We start from the raw sequence: 22477 nt of genomic DNA, 5'->3' as shown, positions 1-22477 counted from the left end.
TTTGTTGGCCCCTAACTCAGCCCCCTAGGGGGTCAGACTCATAAATATATATTATACCAGCAGACCTCCCTTCCCTAACAAGTATTTCTGTAAAATATGAACAAATTCCGTTCAAAACATTGGAAGATATGGCCTATCATGTCTATTTCATATATAAACTATACTAAATTTCAACCCCTTCTCAGGGCCAAACGGAGACCGTGAGAGACATGAAAATCACCATTTTTATAAACCACCCAAAGGCCTTTACAGCTATGAGTAGTATTTGCTTCCAGCATTTCTAGAACTGGAGAAGAAGATTTCTGAAATTTCCCTAAATCCCCCCCCCCCCCTTTTTCGGCCCCTAACTCAGCCCCCTAGGGGGGCAGGCTCACACGATTTATACCAGCAGACCCACCACCCCTAATAAGTATTTCTCTTAAATATGAACAAATCATTTTCAAAACAATGAAGATATGTCCCGTCATGTCTATTTCCTATATAAACTATACTAAATTTTACCCCTTCCTCAGGGGCAAACGGGGGCCCTGGGAGACATGAAAATCACAAATTGTATAAACCACCCAAATGCCTTTACAGCTATGGGTAGTATTTGATCCTAGCATTTTTATAACTAAAGAAGAAGATTATGAGTAGTATTTGGTTTATGCATTTATGGAAATGGAGAAGAAGATTTTTTATTTTTTTTTCTAAATTTCCCTCTTTTTGGCCCCTAACTTAACCCCAGGGGGCCACACCCTAATTTCATAAATCCATTGAGCCCCTGCAGCTGGTTCCAAGGATGCTTCATATCAAATTTAGTTAAAATCCCATCAGTCGTTCAGGAGATAAATGCTTTTAAAGGGAAAAGTTGACGCCGGACGACGGACGCCGCGGTACGGCATAAGCATATATACAAATCAGATTTTACAAGCATGAATGTGACAGGTTACGTACATTTATCATAGCCGAACACTCGATAACGTCGATGAAATTACGCCGTCAATTAGATCAACATTTATACCATTAAATAAAAGAAAATAACGTCGTAAGCTAAATTTATAATGTATTTTAACGGAAGCTGAATACCTGGGATACACGATTTCAAACGTCGATGCCGCCGTGAAGTATGTATACGTACATGTACTTCAGTCAGTAGGCCATGACTGAGGTCAATAACGTCGTCTCAGATACGACGTAAGGTAGAGTATGTAGGATAGAAATGTTCAACCCGAGGGTACATCATTTGGGGTAAACACGGAGGCTTTGCCGAGGGCAGGATTTAGGAACCTTAACCCGAAGGTTGATTTTTTTCTGCCTTACCCCCAACGTGGGGGAATAAAATGTCTATACCTGTTAAGTCTCACCATACATTAACGTCACGTCAACAATGTATTGAGTATGTAATGTAACATTGACTTGTGTACACTGTATATGAAAGGTTCATCAAGATATATAAGAGAAAGGGAAAAAGAATCAATCATCCACTTGAGGGGATATGGTTGACCACCGGGGAAATATTTCCTAGGCTCAGACACAAAGGGGTGGAGGTTCTGTTAGTTTATCTCCCTAGGTTTGTTACAATATTGCATGTCGTCACGTGAACGTCAACAATGCAATTAAGGTCAGGTTAACCATGGATAGAGCCGTCAACATTCCATTAGATCACGGAATTAGATTAGCTATAAGTCCGTGGTTAGATCATATGACAAGCAAGAGACAAATAATCACCCGGTTGAGGTGAAATAGGGAAACGCAATCCATGGGGAAAGATTCATACGTTGCCAAACAACCGGCAAGTCTCGTGTCTGACAAATTTTGCCTCGGATCACTATTGAGGTTCCCCGGCTAAATCTAATTCCGTGCCAAAACAGACTAAATGAACCTGTGAAGTGTGAGAAAAAAACCGTATTAACTACGTAGAAAAGCAAAGCTAACACATGTTATTTAATGGGGAAAAAATCTGTATGTATACAAAAATCTACAATTTAACATATAACTTGACTATTCCGGCGTCGCGATTATGTCATTTCCGGATATAAAATGTATCCGGTTTTACTTCTATGTTGATTATTATTCTTCCGCTATTTGGTCGGCGGCCGGGTGTACCAAAAGAAGTGAGTAAAGAAGAAAACCAGAAACTATCAAGGTAATATGGGATGTCATAATATCAAACATGATTTGTTTTAGTGGGTAACTATTTTGTATCATAACATTTAACATAGATCAGGTTCGTGAGCTTTCTTTCACCAGTGTTCATGTTGTTATTCGTACACGANCCCCCCCCCCCCCCCCCCCCCCCGCAACTGCTATTAATATATTGATCTTGTTAGACTTTCAGTCGCTGGGTAGTGGGTACGTTTTACCCCAATACCGTATTGGGATATAACGTACCCAGCGACTGAAAGTTTAACAAGATCAATATGCGTAAGCCATTTCGGTCTATGTAGAGTGTAGAGTACTTAACAGGTCCACTACACTCCGATTGAGCTATAATTATATATATAAAGACCTGTCCTAGTATCCAACAAGCCATAAAATACATTGTATAATGAAGAACACTATATGATTTTCCTAGTACCAAAAAAGCCATAAAATATGTTGTATAATGAAGAACATTATATGATTTTCCTAGTACCCAAAAAGCCATAAAATATGTTGTATAATGAAGAACACTATATGAGTTTCCTAGTATCAAACAAGCCATACAATACATTGTATAATGAAGAACACTATATGAGTGTCCTAGTATCAAACAAGCCATACAATACATTGTATAATGAAGAACACTATATGATTTTCCTAGTACCAAAAAAGCCATAAAATACATTGTATAATGAAGAACACTATATGAGTTTCCTAGTATCAAACAAGCCATACAATACATTGTATAATGAAGAACACTATATGAGTGTCCTAGTATCAAACAAGCCATACAATACATTGTATAATGAAGAACACTATATGATTTTCCTAGTACCAAAAAAGCCATAAAATATGCTGTATAATGAAGAACACTATATGAGTTTCCTAGTATCCGACAAGCCATAAAATATGTTGTATAATGAAGAACACTATATGATTTTCCTAGTACCCAAAAAGCCATAAAATATGTTGTATAATGAAGAACACTATATGAGTTTCCTAGTATGCAACAAGCCATAAAATACATTGTATAATGAAGAACACTATATGAGTGTCCTAGTATCAAACAAGCCATACAATACATTGTATAATGAAGAACACTATATGATTTTCCTAGTACCAAAAAAGCCATAAAATATGTTGTATAATGAAGAACACTATATGATTTTCCTAGTACCCAAAAAGCCATAAAATACATTGTATAATGAAGAACACTATATGAGTTTCCTAGTATCAAACAAGCCATACAATACATTGTATAATGAAGAACACTATATGAGTTTCCTAGTATCCAACAAGCCATACAATACATTGTAGGTCAACAAACACAAATGCTTGTAACATACATGGTTTGATATTGACAAAATAGGCCATTAAAATGTCGTTTATCAGTCAAAGGATACTGAAACACAGTTGTTTTGATTTTATATAAAGGCATTTGAATGCAAAATTTTCAGAATCCTGAGGTCCATTATAGAATTAATGTTAAACGGGCATTACAGTCTATAATGAAACCAGACAGTTGTGCTTGGAACCAAATGTGACTTTCAATACCTGTCAACATCAATACAGTAGGAGGATGTTTCATTGTAGTGACATGGAAAGTTAATTTGCAAATTGGTAAGACTGGAATTGATATTCAGAACTTATTCATGTTGTAGGATGGATGCTGACTGCTATAAACTTTGTGAGAAGCTGATACCTGACACATATGTACATCAAGGACAACAGGCCCGACAGGTCCACCAGAACAAGATCAAACATCTTCTGCAACAGGTAGCACAGTTAGAACCGAGTTACATTGAATTCGGATACAATGAAATATCCCAGCTTTTTTTTGGTATTTTCTTTGTATTTCAATGTCAGTTACATTGAATCCGATTACATTGCAAAAAATGCTTTCATTGAGTTTATTTCATTCCCTGTGACCACAAATTCTGTTAAAATAATATCGGTTAGAATGGTAGCTCACCTGGTCATGGTCAGTGGCCCAAATGAATAGCCAGGTAGGGTAAATCACAGCAAGTAACGGGTGTCGGGGCGACAATATGCGCTTCTTCTAATTATGTCTCACTCATATTACTTCTAGTACAAATGGTATTTTTTTTGTATCCGGACATCGAAGGGTAAGCAATAACATGGCTTCCCCAAAGCAATCCAAAAAAAGGAAACAATTGATTGACAATCATGCAAAAATTATCTATAAGCATAAGCTGATATTCCTGACCTTCTGTTCACTTCTGTCCGAAACATCAATTAATGTGTTTTTTTCTCAATCGCAATCTGATAATAAACAGTCTTGTACGAAAGACTATTTTTCAAAAGTTTGTGAGGATACCTGTATATACAATATGTGAGTTCAAAAAAGAAAATTATTTAAGATAACTTTTGCATGTTTTGTACTTGCATTACTATGGACGTGTCCTGTAGATTGTTTTCACTACATTACAAGGGGGGGCTTTCTAGGTCTTGGTAACGCATATCGGTTACATTAAACACTGGTTATATTAAAGAAAATGTTTTACCTCAAGGAATTGAATATAACCCGGTTCAGCGGTAGTTATCATGATTGTCTTATATTAAGTTTAACTATAGAAATTTTAAACCTATATATCTTCATTATTAACATGTACTACAAAAGAATTCCAATTAAATGTTTTTTAAATTTCTGCTACTCTCATTTTGCAAACAATACATTTGGTATGATATTGTCACTGTATGTTATATGATTATCTCCCTTCCTTCATTTGATACGGTACTGACAGTTATATTGTATACAGGGAAACGTGTGTCCGTCAAATATTCACCTTTCTTCGATAAAATCTATATTTGCCAAGTGTTAATTTCGTCCTCACAAGTGATTACTATATAGGTATGCTGTATACTAATATTCGCTGTAATTATATAAATGCATTTTAAGCAGAAAAAGACGAAAGTTAATATATGACAAAAATTTCCTGGCATACAATACATTATAACATACATGTAGCAATACAAGTATGTCATCTTTTAAGTAACCCAGATATTACAGCAAAATACATCAACATATCTGATTACAAGTCTCTGTCTGCCTTATCTAATTCGTTTTAATAAAATGACAATATCTACATCTCTCTTTCTATTTATTATAACAGAAGAAGTTGCCGGAGGAGGGTTGGAGCGACCTCACCATTGAGATCCTCCTCCAGGAATTCTCTGTGATGGATAGTAACAATTTTCCCGGAAATTGTGGTGTTGGGGAAAGGGAAGCCAGAGTTTTCTCCCCTTTAGTGCTGAAGAGACACTACAAGTAAATTTGGTTTTGTTAACTGAATATCCAAATTATCTTGTATAATTATCACTAAAAGATTACTTAATGGACCAAAACATTTTCATGAAGTAAATATAACAAACTGTTCTTGACTATAGAGGTATAGAGGTGTTGAGAATCCTGTTTTATTTAGTAAAATATCAAACTGTAAATATGAACTGATTATATTTCATTCATTTTTTTTTTAATTTGCAAGAGATTTTATTGACTGTTAATATTTTCTTGAACTGTTTTGTTAACTATGACACCAGTGGTAAATGCACTAAAATAATTCATTCCAACCACTCAATGCTTTGAAAAGTGGCTTGTTAATCATTTTACAAAATGTATGCAACACTATATAATTAGTTATTTCTGAGTCCTCAATGTTTAACTCCTTGCCAATGTTCTGTTGCATGTTTCATCCTTTTTTTGCTTCAGTTTTGGACATGGAATAGGTCGATCAGGAGAAATTACTGCCATACAACCAAAAGCCGCAGGGTCAAGTCTCATGATGAAATTGACTAATAGTTTGGCTCTTGATCTCATCAGACTATGTGGTATTTATATTGTAGGAATATTTACAGATTGGAATTAATAAAGTCACTTTTAGTGACTAGCTTCTATACAAACTAGTTCCCAGGGGACAATAACACTGACATCAAGCAGAAACAGAGCATATACAGTCCCTACCACTGCTTTATATCAATGTTTGTTTCTGTTACACATAGTTGCATATGGAGCAGACAGCATTACTATATATATTATAAGTTATCATGGTGTCTGTATACATAACCTTCGCTTGTGACCGTAATACCTGTGTAAGTGCCACAGTTTTCGACCAAATCTTTTGAGATTTAGTGTTGGGATAAGAATTAATTTGAAGATTTGCATTTCATAAAATAAAATGTTCCATTTTTTACAACCCCTTTTGTTAATCAACCAACACAACTGAAGTTGTGACTGCAATTGTAGTCCCCATTAAATCCTTGTGACACGATTTGAAATATGAGCTAAGGGAGACAATTCATATAAAAGTTGTTAACATTAACCAAAAACAAAAGCCCACCTCTAAGAGGTAATTCAACTAATGCTAATTATATATAATAGATTGCAAATTTATTTTTTCTTGTTGCATTTCAATACTGTGATACAGTGTGTTAAAGATTACATTGGAAGGGTTGTAAGTGACACTTTGCACTTTATTTCTTAAAAACCTAGGAATTCCTTTGAAAGATGCCATGTACATTTTTGACTGCATTATACATTTTTCTGATATAAGAACTTTATATCAGAAAAATGTATAATGCAGTCAAAAATGTACATGGCATCTTTATAGTCACCAGTGGCATGCCTATGGTTTCACCAATATTTCAGGAGCTCGTGATGCTGTGCACGTGTTAAGCAGTACTTTCTTTAATCACACGTAAGATAATGATAATTTTTATTGTAATTTGGCAATTACAGGTATTCCGTCTGTGAAGAGCTGTTTTGTGGTCCCCATGGCAACAGGAATGAGTATGGTACTGTCAATGTTGACCTTCAGACTAATTCGACCCAATGCAAAATTTGTCATCTGGCCGCGTATTGATCAGAAGTCTTGCATTAAGTCCATCATTACAGCAGGTATTTGTCCTGGATATAAACACAAATCACGGGTATGATGTTTAAGGCAGACAATAGCCTGAAAAATGTTGCATCTCTGTTGTAAAAAGAGTTGCACGTATGAGATACAAGATACTGAAGAGCACTTGTTATAACATTATGTTAAAATTTAAAGTTAACATGGTTTTATGAAGAACTTGTATCTTTTGACCAGAAAAAAATATATCATTTGAACACTTCTTAAAAAAGATTTCAACAAGAAAAGGTTTATGTTATTGAGATATTGGGAATAGATATTAAAACATTTCATGAACTTAAGAATACTTTAATTCTGTGAATTAATCATGACTTGAAATAATAATGATGATGTAATTCAGTTATAATGTATGAAGCATGCAAGGGAGAAAACATGAAAACAAATACTATAGGCATGTTGTATGAGTCAGCAGAGCTCCCGGTTCCTAACCTGTCTTATGTCACAATATAATTTCCAATGATGCTGGTACTGTTGTTAACCCTTTTACCACTATTGTAGACTATAATGGACTCATCCTCATAAATGCATGGTAGAGTCTAGTAAAGTTACCTAGGGGCGAAAGGGTTAATTTGTTCTCCTTTTCTGTGATACTGATACTGCAGCTATCTCATGGCCAAATTACCATTCACGATATCATTCCTTGTTGTCTAAATGTAAAATTACCTAGAAATTGATGGGAAAGTGTCGTTATCTTTACTTGTTGTCCCAAATCATTTCCTATAAATACCTGAAACGTTGTTACACCTCAACCCTCTATTATAACACATTAATATGTATTGTGCTACGATCCTCTAGGTCTGACCCCTGTGGTGGTGGAGAACAGGCTGGAGGGAGATGAGTTGAGGACGGATGTACAGGCAGTCCGTGACAAGGTAGCAGAGCTAGGAGCGGACAGTGTTCTTTGTATATTTACCACGACAAGCTGCTTCGCACCTCGAGCCCCAGACAGGTACATGTTTTGTGAGTAATCTCTGAAACACTGACTGCTTCATAGGTACAGGTTAAGGTGTATGAAAAACAATCAACTACAATAAACCTCATACAAATACCGTTAGTTACTGATCCTAACAGAGAGACAGAATCTTGTCAGAAAATAATTCATAAGAAGGACTTTCTACTGGTGTTCCAAGTAATTCTATTAGTTTCAGTTTGTTTATATTTCAAACATTCCACAGTGAAGAACTGATATTGATATTGTTGTGTATGGATCATGAGACAATGCCATTCTGACTAAAACCAGATCTTTAACTCCATTCCGATACTCTACGTTGACTGGAATATATAGTATCAGGAGTGGAATTAAAGATCTGGTTTTAGTCAGATTTAAGACAATGCATAAATAACAATGATTTTTATTCTATGCTGTGGATACATTAACACTTTCAAGCATTTATTACCATAAAAGAATATGAAAGAGGCTTTGATGAAGGACTACAGTTTCTGGCTTAGATTGTAAATTAACGGAATTTCGTGTATACAAAACCTGCCAGAAATATACTTTTTCGGTGGCTTCATATTGACCATAAGGGCATATAGCAATGAAATTGTGTAATACCATATTTGTTTGTGTACTTGTAGAAGACGAGCAAATTATGAAAAAGATAGACTTAAACACGTCTTTGCTTAGATTTCATGCCTTATACTCAACTATGGAAATAAACAATTTTGAAACAGCGCTTCATTTAAAAAATTGAAATTAACAATAGGAAAAATATTTCCTGTTGTCCTTAATGTTTGTTTGTAAATGACGAAACAAGAATCCTTTGTTTTAGGCTTGAGGAAATAGGAAAGATTTGTAAAGATAATGACATTCCACATCTTGTAAACAATGCCTATGGTCTACAGTGTACCAAGTGTACACACCTCATACAACAGGTAAGTGACAGTCCACATCTTGTAAACAATACCTATGGTCTACAGTGTACCAAGTATACAAACCTCGTACAACAGGTAAGTGACAGTCCACATCTTGTAAACAATGCCTAGGTCTACAGTGTACCAAGTGTACACACCTCATACAACAGGTAAGTGACAGTCCACATCTTGTAAACAATGTCTATGGTCTACAGTGTACCAAGTGTACACACCTCATACAACAGGTAAGTGACAGTCCACATCTTGTAAACAATGTCTATGGTCTACAGTGTACCAAGTGTACACACCTCATACAACAGGTAAGTGACAGTCCACATCTTGTAAACAATGTCTATGGTCTACAGTGTACCAAGTGTACACACCTCATACAACAGGTAAGTGACAGTCCACATCTTGTAAACAATGTCTATGGTCTACAGTGTACCAAGTGTACACACCTCATACAACAGGTAAGTGACAGTCCACATCTTGTAAACAATGTCTATGGTCTACAGTGTACCAAGTGTACACACCTCATACAACAGGTAAGTGACAGTCCACATCTTGTAAACAATGTCTATGGTCTACAGTGTACCAAGTGTACACACCTCATACAACAGGTAAGTGACAGTCCACATCTTGTAAACAATGTCTATGGTCTACAGTGTACCAAGTGTACACACCTCATACAACAGGTAAGTGACAGTCCACATCTTGTAAACAATGTCTATGGTCTACAGTGTACCAAGTGTACACACCTCATACAACAGGTAAGTGACAGTCCACATCTTGTAAACAATGTCTATGGTCTACAGTGTACCAAGTGTACACACCTCATACAACAGGTAAGTGACAGTCCACATCTTGTAAACAATGTCTATGGTCTACAGTGTACCAAGTGTACACACCTCATACAACAGGTAAGTGACAGTCCACATCTTGTAAACAATGTCTATGGTCTACAGTGTACCAAGTGTACACACCTCATACAACAGGTAAGTGACAGTCCACATCTTGTAAACAATGTCTATGGTCTACAGTGTACCAAGTGTACACACCTCATACAACAGGTAAGTGACAGTCCACATCTTGTAAACAATGTCTATGGTCTACAGTGTACCAAGTGTACACACCTCATACAACAGGTAAGTGACAGTCCACATCTTGTAAACAATGTCTATGGTCTACAGTGTACCAAGTGTACACACCTCATACAACAGGTAAGTGACAGTCCACATCTTGTAAACAATGTCTATGGTCTACAGTGTACCAAGTGTACACACCTCATACAACAGGTAAGTGACAGTCTACATCTTGTAAACAATGTCTATGGTCTACAGTGTACCAAGTGTACACACCTCATACAACAGGTAAGTTACAGTCCACATCTTGTAAATAATGTATATAGTCTACAGAAGTGACAGTCCACATCTTGTAAACAATGCCTAGGTCTACAGCCACATCTTGTAAATAATGTATATAGTCTACAGTGTACCAAGTGTACACATCTTGTAAACAATGTCTAAAGTCTACAGTGTACCAAGTGTATACACCGCATACAACAGGTAAGTGACAGTCCACATCTTGTAAACAATATCTAGGTCTACAGTGTNTCTATAGTCTACAGTGTACCAAGTGTACACACCTCATACAACAGGTTAGTGACAGTCCACATCTTGTAATCAATGTCTATGGTCTACAGTGTACTTAGTGTACACACATCATACAACAGGTAAATGGTACACAGGGGAGATAACTCTTGATCCGATTTGCCTGAGAACAATGGCAAATTGGCAAGTTGTCACTCTGAATCCTCTCGCAATCAATTATTTTATCTTTGGCTGCCCCAAGATAAACAAATACCTATGCACTACTTTAATACCCTGTTTAGGGACCTTACCCAAACTGACTATACACTCTGGGGATCAAAACTGCATTTTCCAGCTCATTAGGATTCCAATGCTATCGAACGCTCTATACTTCACAGCCACTGGAGCTGATGGTACTATTTTTACATATTGAAAAGGACTCATAAACTATTTCACAGAAACAAGTGTTAATCTTGCCCTTCACATATAATGACTTTATATTGTATGCTTGATTTGAATGTTTGCTGTCAGGATAAATTTGACCTCTCAATTGAGGGAAAAAAAGGGAAAGTTTAACTGCAATGTAAACATCATGTTATACATTAATACAGTATAAGTTCTGGCAGAAAACCATTCAAAGTTAGACAATAAATATTCTAGAATTCCCCCGAAATTTCAAGTGGAAATGTGTATGTGTATCCTTTTTTATATATATTAATTTTTTGCAGACAGCTAGAACAGGAAGAGTGGATGTGTTTGTACAGAGTACAGACAAAAACTTTATGGTGCCCGTCGGGGGATCCATTATCGCTGGTTTTGATGACAAGCTCCTGGAAAGAATCAGTAAAACATACCCTGGTACGTAAACATTTAAGTCGTTCAAGTCATCCATTTCCTATGTCAGTTCAGACAAATCAGCTCAAGAGACCATCTGTTAAGAGACCGCCTGTGCTAATTAGAGACTGCTTTTAAAAATCCACACTGTGATAATTTTCTTGTTAATGAACCTCTATCAGAGACGGCCTGTGCTAATTTGAGACCGCTTTTAAAAATCCACACTGTAGTAATTTTCTTGTTAATGAACCTCTATCAGAGATTGCCTGTGCTAATTAGAGACTGTTTTTAAAAATCCACACTAGTAATTTTCTTGTTAATGAACCTCTATAAGAGACCGCCTGTGCTAATTAGAGACTTCTTTTAAAAATCCACACTGTGATAATTTTCTTGTTAATGAACCTCTATCAGAGACCGCCTTTGCTAATTATAGACTGCTTTTAAAAATCCACACTGTAGTAATTTTCTTGTTAATGAACCTCTATCAGAGATTGCCTGTGCTAATTAGAGACTGTTTTTAAAAATCCACACTGTAGTAATTTCTTGTTAATGAACCTCTATCAGAGATTGCCTGTGCTAATTAGAGACTGCTTTCAAAAATCCACACTGTAGTAATTTTCTTGTTAATGAACCTCTATCAGAGACCGCCTTTGCTAATTATAGACTGCTTCTAAAAATCCACACTGTAGTAATTTTCTTGTTAATGAACCTCTATCAGAGAGTACCTGCAATTAAAAAAGACTTTATTGGCCACTGAATGTGGTCTCTAAACAGAAGTTTGGCTGTATAACAGGTGTGGCAAGTGTTAATTGTAAAGAAGATGTTACAGTTGTTTTATGGCTTCACTGTAGAAGGAGTTCCCTTTAGTTCAATAGGTAGAACACTGGACTGGGAGGCTGGGGGCGGCTGGTTCAATCTCTGGTGGAATCGCACTACTGTCTCGAGCTGTGTATCTAGTTAAAGGTTTCCATAGCTGCAGTTCAATCAGTGAAACAAGTACCGCAAACATATGAATGATTTAAGTGATGCAAATTCAAACGTACTAGCAGACAACAAAAGTTTTCATCAGTGAATAAGTTTGTAACTGTGAAAAGTGAACAAAGTACCAATGAATGTTTCATGGGAAATTGTACTGAGGAGGAAAGAAAGTTTTGTTTGTAGTATTGATTTGAAAATATTTCCAAATAATTATATATCACATTGAACTATATTCCGTCTTTGCGTATTGCAGAGTTATCTTCTCTTGGGAGCAGGTATTGATTGTTACGTCATTGGTTCGTGTGAGAAAATTACATCGTTTTCTCAAAAATTGATGACGTTACTCTCACAAACAAATGACGTAACAATCAATACCTTCTCTCAGAGAAGATAACTCTGCAATACGCAAAGACGGAATACATGTACATGTAACACACATTCTTATAAAAGGTTCCATTTTCAGTCTTATTACCTTCATTTGATGAACTTCTCAACTTATAATTTTTATCTTTCAGTGTACAATAAACAAATCACGGTTTCTCATTTCTGACTTTTATGCTTTATATGTTAATTTGACATTATTTGTAGTTGATTTACTTTGACAGGGCGGGCATCAATGTCACCGACAATGGACCTGTTTATAACACTGCTCAGTATGGGTTCCAAAGGCTACAAAACACTAGTTAAACAGAGAAAGGAGCTTCACACTTATCTACAAACGTCCTTGTCACAGTGTGCCGCCAAACATAGACAGAGACTCCTCAACATAACCCACAACCATATATCTATGGGTAGGTATTACTGAAAACACATCTTGTTAGGTCACACCTCAGAATCACATACACAAAGGCAGGTGACACCTCACAATCACATACACAAAGGCAGGTGACACCACGAAACCATATACCGGTATAAACAGAGGCAGATGGCACCCCACAACCACATATACATGGGCAAGTGACACCTCACCTCACAACCACATATACATGGGCAGATGACACCTCACAATCACATATACATGGGCAAGTGACACCTCACAACCACATATACATGGGCAAGTGACACCTCACAACCACATGTACATGGGCAAGTGACACCTCACAACCACATATACATGGTCAGGTGACACCTCACAACCACATATACATGGTCAGGTGACACCTCACAATCACATATACATGGGCAAGTGACACCTCACAACCACATATACATGGGCAAGTGACACCTCACAATCACATATACATGGTCAGGTGACATCTCACAATCACATATACATGGGCAAGTGACACCTCACAACCACATATACATGGGCAAGTGACACCTCACAATCACATATACATGGTCAGGTGACATCTCACAATCACATATACATGGGCAAGTGACACCTCACAACCACATATACATGGGCAAGTGACACCTCACAATCACATATACATGGTCAGGTGACATCTCACAATCACATATACATGGGCAAGTGACACCTCACAACCACATATACATGGGCAAGTGACACCTCACAATCACATATACATGGTCAGGTGACATCTCACAATCACATATACATGGGCAAGTGACACCTCACAACCACATATACATGGGCAAGTGACACCTCACAATCACATATACATGGTCAGGTGACATCTCACAATCACATATACATGGGCAAGTGACACCTCACAACCACATATACATGGGCAAGTGACACCTCACAATCACATATACATGGTCAGGTGACATCTCACAATCACATATACATGGGCAAGTGACACCTCACAACCACATATACATGGGCAAGTGACACCTCACAACCACATATACATGGGCAAGTGACACCTCACCTCACAACCACATATACATGGTCAGATGACATCTCACAATCACATATACACGGGCAAGTGACACCTCACAACCACATATACATGGGCAAGTGACACCTCACAACCACATATACATATACATGGGCAAGTGACATCTCACAACCACATATACATGGTCAGGTGACATCACACAACCACATATACATTGTCAGGTGACACCTCACAACCACATATACATGGTCAGGTGACACCTCACAATCACATATACATGGGCAAGTGACACCTCACAACCACATATACATGGGCAAGTGACACCTCACAACCACATATACATGGTCAGGTGACACCTCACAACCACATATACATGGGCAAGTGACACCTCACAACCACAATTACATGGGCAGGTGACACCTCACAATCACATATATATGGGCAAGTGACACCTCACAACCACATATACATTGTCAGGTGACATCTCACAACCACATATACATGGTCAGGTGACATCTCACAACCACTTATACATGGGCAAGTGACACCTCACAACCACATATACATTGGCAAGTGACACCTCACCTCACAACCACATATACATGGTCAGATGACATGTCACAATCACATATACACGGGCAAGTGACACCTCACAACCACATATACATGGGCAAGTGACACCTCACAACCACAAATACATGGGCAAGTGACATCTCACAACCACATAGACATGGTCAGGTGACATCTCACAACCACATATACATGGTCAGGTGACACCTCACAACCACATATACATGGTCAGGTGACATCTCACAACCACGTATACATGGTCAGATGGCGCCTCACAACCACATATACATGGTCAGGTGACATCTCACAACCACATATACATGGTCAGATGACATCTCACAACCACATTTACATGGTCAGATGACATCTCACAATCACATATACACGGGCAAGTGACACCTCGCAACCACATATACATGGGCAAGTGACACCTCACAACCACATGGTCAGGTGACACCTCACAATCACATATACATGGTCAGGTGACATCTTACAATCACATATACATGGGCAAGTGACACCTCACAACCACATATACATGGGCAAGTGACACCTCACAACCACATGGTCAGGTGACACCTCACAATCACATATACATGGTCAGGTGACATCTCACAATCACATATACATGGGCAAGTGACACCTCACAACCACATATACATGGGCAAGTGACACCTCACAACCACATGGTCAGGTGACACCTCACAATCACATATACATGGTCAGGTGACATCTCACAATCACATATACATGGGCAAGTGACACCTCACAACCACATATACATGGGCAAGTGACACCTCACAACCACATGGTCAGGTGACACCTCACAATCACATATACATGGTCAGGTGACATCTCACAATCACATATACATGGGCAAGTGACACCTCACAACCACATATACATGGGCAAGTGACACCTCACAACCACATGGTCAGGTGACACCTCACAATCACATATACATGGTCAGGTGACATCTCACAATCACATATACATGGGCAAGTGACACCTCACAACCACATATACATGGGCAAGTGACACCTCACAACCACATGGTCAGGTGACACCTCACAATCACATATACATGGTCAGGTGACATCTCACAATCACATATACATGGGCAAGTGACACCTCACAACCACATATACATGGGCAAGTGACACCTCACAACCACATGGTCAGGTGACACCTCACAATCACATATACATGGTCAGGTGACATCTCACAATCACATATACATGGGCAAGTGACACCTCACAACCACATATACATGGGCAAGTGACACCTCACAACCACATGGTCAGGTGACACCTCACAATCACATATACATGGTCAGGTGACATCTCACAATCACATATACATGGGCAAGTGACACCTCACAACCACATATACATGGGCAGGTGACACCTCACAACCACATATACATGGGCAAGTGACACCTCACAATCACATATACATGGGCAAGTGACACCTCACAACCACATGGTCAGGTGACACCTCACAATCACATATACATGGTCAGGTGACATCTCACAATCACATATACATGGGCAAGTGACACCTCACAACCACATATACATGGGCAAGTGACACCTCACAATCACATATACATGGTCAGGTGACATCTCACAATCACATATACATGGGCAAGTGACACCTCACAACCACATATACATGGGCAAGTGACACCTCACAATCACATATACATGGTCAGGTGACATCTCACAATCACATATACATGGGCAAGTGACACCTCACAACCACATATACATGGGCAAGTGACACCTCACAATCACATATACATGGTCAGGTGACATCTCACAATCACATATACATGGGCAAGTGACACCTCACAACCACATATACATGGGCAAGTGACACCTCACAATCACATATACATGGTCAGGTGACATCTCACAATCACATATACATGGGCAAGTGACACCTCACAACCACATATACATGGGCAAGTGACACCTCACAATCACATATACATGGTCAGGTGACATCTCACAATCACATATACATGGGCAAGTGACACCTCACAACCACATATACATGGGCAAGTGACACCTCACAATCACATATACATGGTCAGGTGACATCTCACAATCACATATACATGGGCAAGTGACACCTCACAACCACATATACATGGGCAAGTGACACCTCACAATCACATATACATGGTCAGGTGACATCTCACAATCACATATACATGGGCAAGTGACACCTCACAACCACATATACATGGGCAAGTGACACCTCACAACCACATATACATGGGCAAGTGACACCTCACAATCACATATACATGGTCAGGTGACATCTCACAACCACAATTACATGGGCAAGTGACACCTCACAACCACATATACATGGGCAAGTGACAATATACATGGTCAGGTGACACCTCACAACCGCATATACATGGGCAAGTGACACCTCACCTCACAACCACATATACATGGTCAGATGGCGCCTCACAACCACATATACATGGTCATATGACACCTCACAACCACATATACATGGTCAGATGACATCTCACAACCACATATACATGGGCAGATGACACCTCACAACCACATATACATGGGCAAGTGACACCTCACAATCACATATCTATGGAAAGGTGTACACTTCATATATGAGCATATCAAACTGACTGCTACATATCTTAAAAACTGCTTAAAATAAAGATATATTGCATCATAATTGTCAAACTTTCCTTACAACTTCACCACAAATTTATGGCCATAGTTTTTTATGTCCCTTACAGTCAATTGATTTTTATGTTCAGTGCTGGAGATGTTTCCTGGGTGAAGTCTTCGACTTGTTACATTGACATAGGATTAGTAAAAATTCTATTCTGACAACTAGTCCTGTGGACTAACAAGCAAAATAGTTATTAATACTTAGTGTCAAACCCAGATTGTATATAATTGTAGCCATGACTCTTACAGAAAAGCTATATGTACACAGGTTACATATTGTGTTTACAATATGTATCGTATTACAACTGTGACTTTGACAGTTTAGCTACATATATTGACTGTTTGTTGTTTTCACGGTGTTTATTTACTTGTAGCCATGACTTTGACAGTAGATGGATCCAGTGCTACAGATATAGGCTCCAAGCTGTTTACACGTTGTGTCTCTGGAACAAGGTATATAATAATGACATTCAAAATGTGGGCTTCCAGCTAAAAATAGCTTAATTGTTAGTTTGATAAATGTTCCCAGGTTTCGAGTCCTGGTCTGACCCATAGCACTTTTACACTCCCAGCACCGTGGTTGATTCCTTTTTTATTTACTTTTTCTTTATCATTTTTGCACAAAGGTTTGTCAGTGCATGTTTTTTCTGGTCATGCCAAATTCACAGTTCTCAGCTGTATAATACTACAGGGATCCTTAGTCCAATACATATATAAATAAATACATAAAAACTCAGCTGAATTTATAAGGTATAATGACACATTAAGTGAGTTTGTATATCAGGGTGTCAAAGTTTAATACACCAAGCCTTTATGTTCGGGGAAAATTGTCAAACAAGGAAACTAGTTCGCATGGATGCGGAGGCATTGTTGTCTTAGACAATTTCTAGTTTTAAAACATTTGCAATAGTTGCATTAATATTGCTACATTTATTCCGAGTTAAAATCACTTTTTTCCTAATGGTGCCTTGTACTCCCAGAAAATAAAGAAATACAATCTGATTTCGGTTTATAGTACTTATACACTACTGACTGTATGTATTTTGAGGCAGGGCAAATGGTTTTTGTAGGAATATGTCTTAAAAAAGAAAAATATGTAAATATAAAAAATACCTGGTTGTCTGGATGTAGTTATTGTTGATATAATTACAAGGGGCCTCTGGCGAATCTACCATCAAAACCCTAGCAGGCTTTATATGATGTGCCAGAGGCCACTTGTAATTATATCAACAATAATTACATCCAGACACCCAGTTATTGTTTAAATGAATTTCATAACATTATTGGTGACAAGTGTTTGATTTCTTTATTGCAGACATGATATAAGTGTTAACAAACTGATAATTCCCCATATTTCACTGGTAACGTTTCACTGATAAAAGTATGATGACTTTTATAAGTCTTAACACAAAGTGATGGAAACTACTCAACAGTGATGATCATTTTATGTTTTACTTTACAACCAGAGTTGTTTCTCAGACTGGGAAGATAAGTGATATAAATGGCCAGCACTTCTGTAACTTTGGTGCCCACTCCGACGTGTATCCCTGCTCCTACCTCACAGCGGCAGCCGGCATCGGGATGACGAAAGATGACGTTGATACATTTATATCCAGACTGGACAAGGTGTTATCCAAGGGTAAAATGTTACCTTATAACTCCATCAACGAAACTGTTGTAGACAAAACAGACGATATATTATCACCAGAATTGTCTGGTAATGAAAAATCACAAGGCGAAGGAACACTACAGTCCAGTCCGACACAATCTGATGATGCTAATTTATCATGAAATAATATTTTGTAGAACTGTGTTACCACAATGAAGAGTTTGATAAAGAAAAAAAAATAATGAATTGAAGGGAAAAAGGGGAATTAAAAAGAATTTAAAAGTGACATTTTACAAATACTGTGTCAGCAAACCTGCATGTTAGTGAAAAAAGAGGATTTTTTAATTCTAGGTTTATATGCAAATATTTGTCTTTAACTCTTATGCTGACTAATTATAAACTATTACAGTATCTTTGTAGTGTCAGTATAGATAATTATTTGAAGATGATCTAGCATTATTTCTATAAGATACAAAAAAAGTTCTTATATGATAGAATCACTTTTAAAGTGAATAGCTTATACAAGACTCAGATATATCCATATACTCATTCACCCCTGAAGATACATTTGAACTCTTCCAATTCAAAGCTTTGAATAGTTCATTATGAAAAATCAGGGGTGAATGAATTGATGTTTTACCTTTCTTTCAGCTTAGCCGGATTTGTCTTGTGATTAATTTTGTCAAAAGGTCTTTGTAAAAGGGATGGATGGAGAGTTTTTCTGTCTCTGATCTTAGGGTGATACAAGAGCATTCTGTGATGTCACGTATAAACCAACTAAATATCTTTCCGAAAGTGGTACACATATTTTAGTAATATGTATGTGTGAGCCAAATTATCTATTAAATGCTAGTATATTGGTTTGGGATGAAGACTAGTAAACCCTCTTGGTTGTTTCCTCATTGCACACCCCTTCTAGTAATTATAATTGATTCTCTTTTTGTATATCTACCGGTATATACAGTCAAATCTGCTTTTGTGATCATCTCTATTAAGAGATGTGTGTTAAAATACCACTTTTAATGTTAATGATAATAAAATAATAATTTTAGGTTCTTATATACTGCTTTATCACAACCTACATGTAGGTTCTCTCAAAGCGATTCACAAATTATTATCGGTGGTTATAGAGCCTTTGTAACCAGCCAATATTTTTCTTACCTCCCTAGGGAACATACAGCTGGTGCTGCCATTTTGGCGCTCACAGCTAGCGTTCAACAATTCTAGCACTGTCCAACCACATACTCATTTACAGCTGAGTAGGCTGGAACAGATACAACACAGTGCCATGACGGGACTCGAACCCACAACCCTTCGTTCATAAGCCTGGCATCCTACCACTAGACTACCGTGCCTCTACTGTAACGTTCCTACTTGAATTGATTTTACTGTGAAACGAGTCTATTAAGAGACCACCTGTGTTAAGGGACCATTATCAATGTTCCACATTGTAGTGATATCTATGTAAAGTCGATCTCATTAAACAGACCACCTGTATTAAGAGACCACTTTCAATGTTCCTAGTGGTATTGATTTCATTGTGAAATGGGTCTATTAAGAGACCACCTGTATTAAGAGACCACTTTCAATGTTCCTAGTTGTATTGATTTCATTGTGAAATGGGTGTATTAAGAGACCAGCTGTGTTAAGAGACTGCGTTTTGGTATTCCAGAGAGTGGTCTCTGTAATATAGGTTTGACTGTTGTTATTCATTTCATTTGGGTTTCACATTAGCTTCTTGTTAATTTTGATAATTTATTTGATGAATAAGGGGTTGGTGATGTAATGTAATTAATGTTCATGTATTAATTGCAATAATTTAATTTATTAAACATATTTTTGTAATTAAAATTGACTTCTATTCCATATATGAAACCATGGTTGATTCAGAAAAAAATGGTTGTTCACATGTTTTAGTTGAATAGGTATACCATGCTTTATTTGAATACTGAGACTTATACAGATGGAAGAGAGAATATTTTAGTTATAAGCGTTGGCCATAATTTATCTATAATGTTAGGTTCACCTTGCCCAAAGGGCCATGTGAGCTTATGCCATGTCACAGAATCTATCGTATATCTGTTATCCCTCATCTTTTCCTTTAAAATGCTACTAGTCAAGAACAGCTAAATGGATTTTGTGTGAGTCATTGTTTGGCCAAGGTAGTTCAATGTCGTATAAATAGAGGGTGTGACCCTTTGAGGACAGATGGATGGGGTCATTAAGGGGGAAAAGAAGTCATTTTTAAAATCCAGGTTCTTCAATATAGATAATAGAAATTTAATTTAATCTGAGGGAGAGCATCCTTAGAGAACACTATGTTGTATAAAAGAAGAGGGTGTGCCCCTCCCCGCACTCTGTGACTTACTTTTAGATAATAATATAATATAATACTAGAACTGATTAAGATCTAACCCTGTAACCATATATCAAATTGCTAGACCTGAACAGATGGACATTATCATGCTACCAGGATTGGTGCTTGGGTCAGCCTCACCCCCTGCTGACTTTCTTAGTTTCTGGATCACAATATGGACACTGTTGTGATTCCTACCCTGTAGCTATACAGTGTAGATACAATTACATTAAGGGTCTGTCCTGCTCCTGGGGACCAATGCCGGAATGTTTTAATGCAAACACTGAGATCCCTAATCTTTATGAATTAACACCTTCACTTGGGATGAAGGGAGTACACATAGTAGCGCCATAGTAACCATATACAAGTACCAGAACATACAAATTTAGTCAGATTTGCTTCCAAAGCATACTTAATCCATTGGATGTTGAATTAATTGTTAAATCAAAGGAAAAGTGTAGCTACCCCTGAGGACTGAGAGGCTATGCACAAAAGAAGAAAATTAGATATAAATCTATTTAACCTTTAACAAATTACGCCCAGTCCATTGTATTTCAACATATTTGCTATGAATAGAAGAATATTGTACAAGGAAATCAAATGTTATATAAAGAAAGGGTGTTGTGCCCCTTGATACTGAATGACTCAGTTCAAATGGGATTTTTTTGCAATAATGTTACTGTATTAATTAATATTTGCTATGATTGGATAAAATGTACAGTCCCTCCGGGCCCCTTGATTTCGATTTGTAATTTTATTTGTTTATAATGAATCTGTTATTTTTACAATAAGTTGCCTTTAAATTTTAATCATATTTATTAAAAGAATTATCAGTTATTGTGTGGTTTGACATTGTGTTTCACTTTGTGCCATTCTTTCTCTTATGTATGTGTCAGTTTGGGGGACATGATGAGTTCATATTATTATCTCCAGGCCACAGCTGTGTATGAAGTTTAAAACTTCGGTACCTCAAATAGTGAAGGAAAATTAAATGTTACAGTTGTTCATGGAGACATAAAAATGAGAGTTGGGTCTAAATTGCTTAAAGGTTTTTGAAACGTAATTTCTCCCAAAGAAATAACAGTGCACTACTATAGTTGTTCACCA

The 22477-nt window shown here is 37.4% G+C and overlaps 1 protein-coding gene across 1 annotated transcript; it reads left to right on the top strand.

Annotated features, from left to right (window-relative positions):
* Positions 1–2061: 2061 nt before the first annotated feature.
* Positions 2062–20101, top strand: LOC110462366 (O-phosphoseryl-tRNA(Sec) selenium transferase-like). Its single transcript, XM_021516299.1, has 11 exons — positions 2062–2128; positions 3786–3900; positions 5259–5413; positions 5855–5973; positions 6881–7039; positions 7851–8004; positions 8828–8930; positions 11227–11356; positions 12916–13101; positions 17780–17858; positions 18872–20101. The coding sequence occupies exons 2-11, from the start codon at positions 3787–3789 to the stop codon at positions 19194–19196; spliced, it is 1524 nt and encodes a 507-aa protein (XP_021371974.1). The 5' UTR covers positions 2062–2128; position 3786; the 3' UTR covers positions 19197–20101.
* The last annotated feature ends 2376 nt before the right edge of the window (positions 20102–22477 follow it).

Source organism: Mizuhopecten yessoensis, unplaced genomic scaffold, assembly GCF_002113885.1.
Source record: "Mizuhopecten yessoensis strain PY_sf001 unplaced genomic scaffold, ASM211388v2 scaffold10771, whole genome shotgun sequence".
Lineage (NCBI taxonomy): Eukaryota > Metazoa > Mollusca > Bivalvia > Pectinida > Pectinidae > Mizuhopecten > Mizuhopecten yessoensis.
Note: the sequence above shows the minus strand (reverse complement) of the source record. Positions and strands in the feature narration are given on the sequence as shown.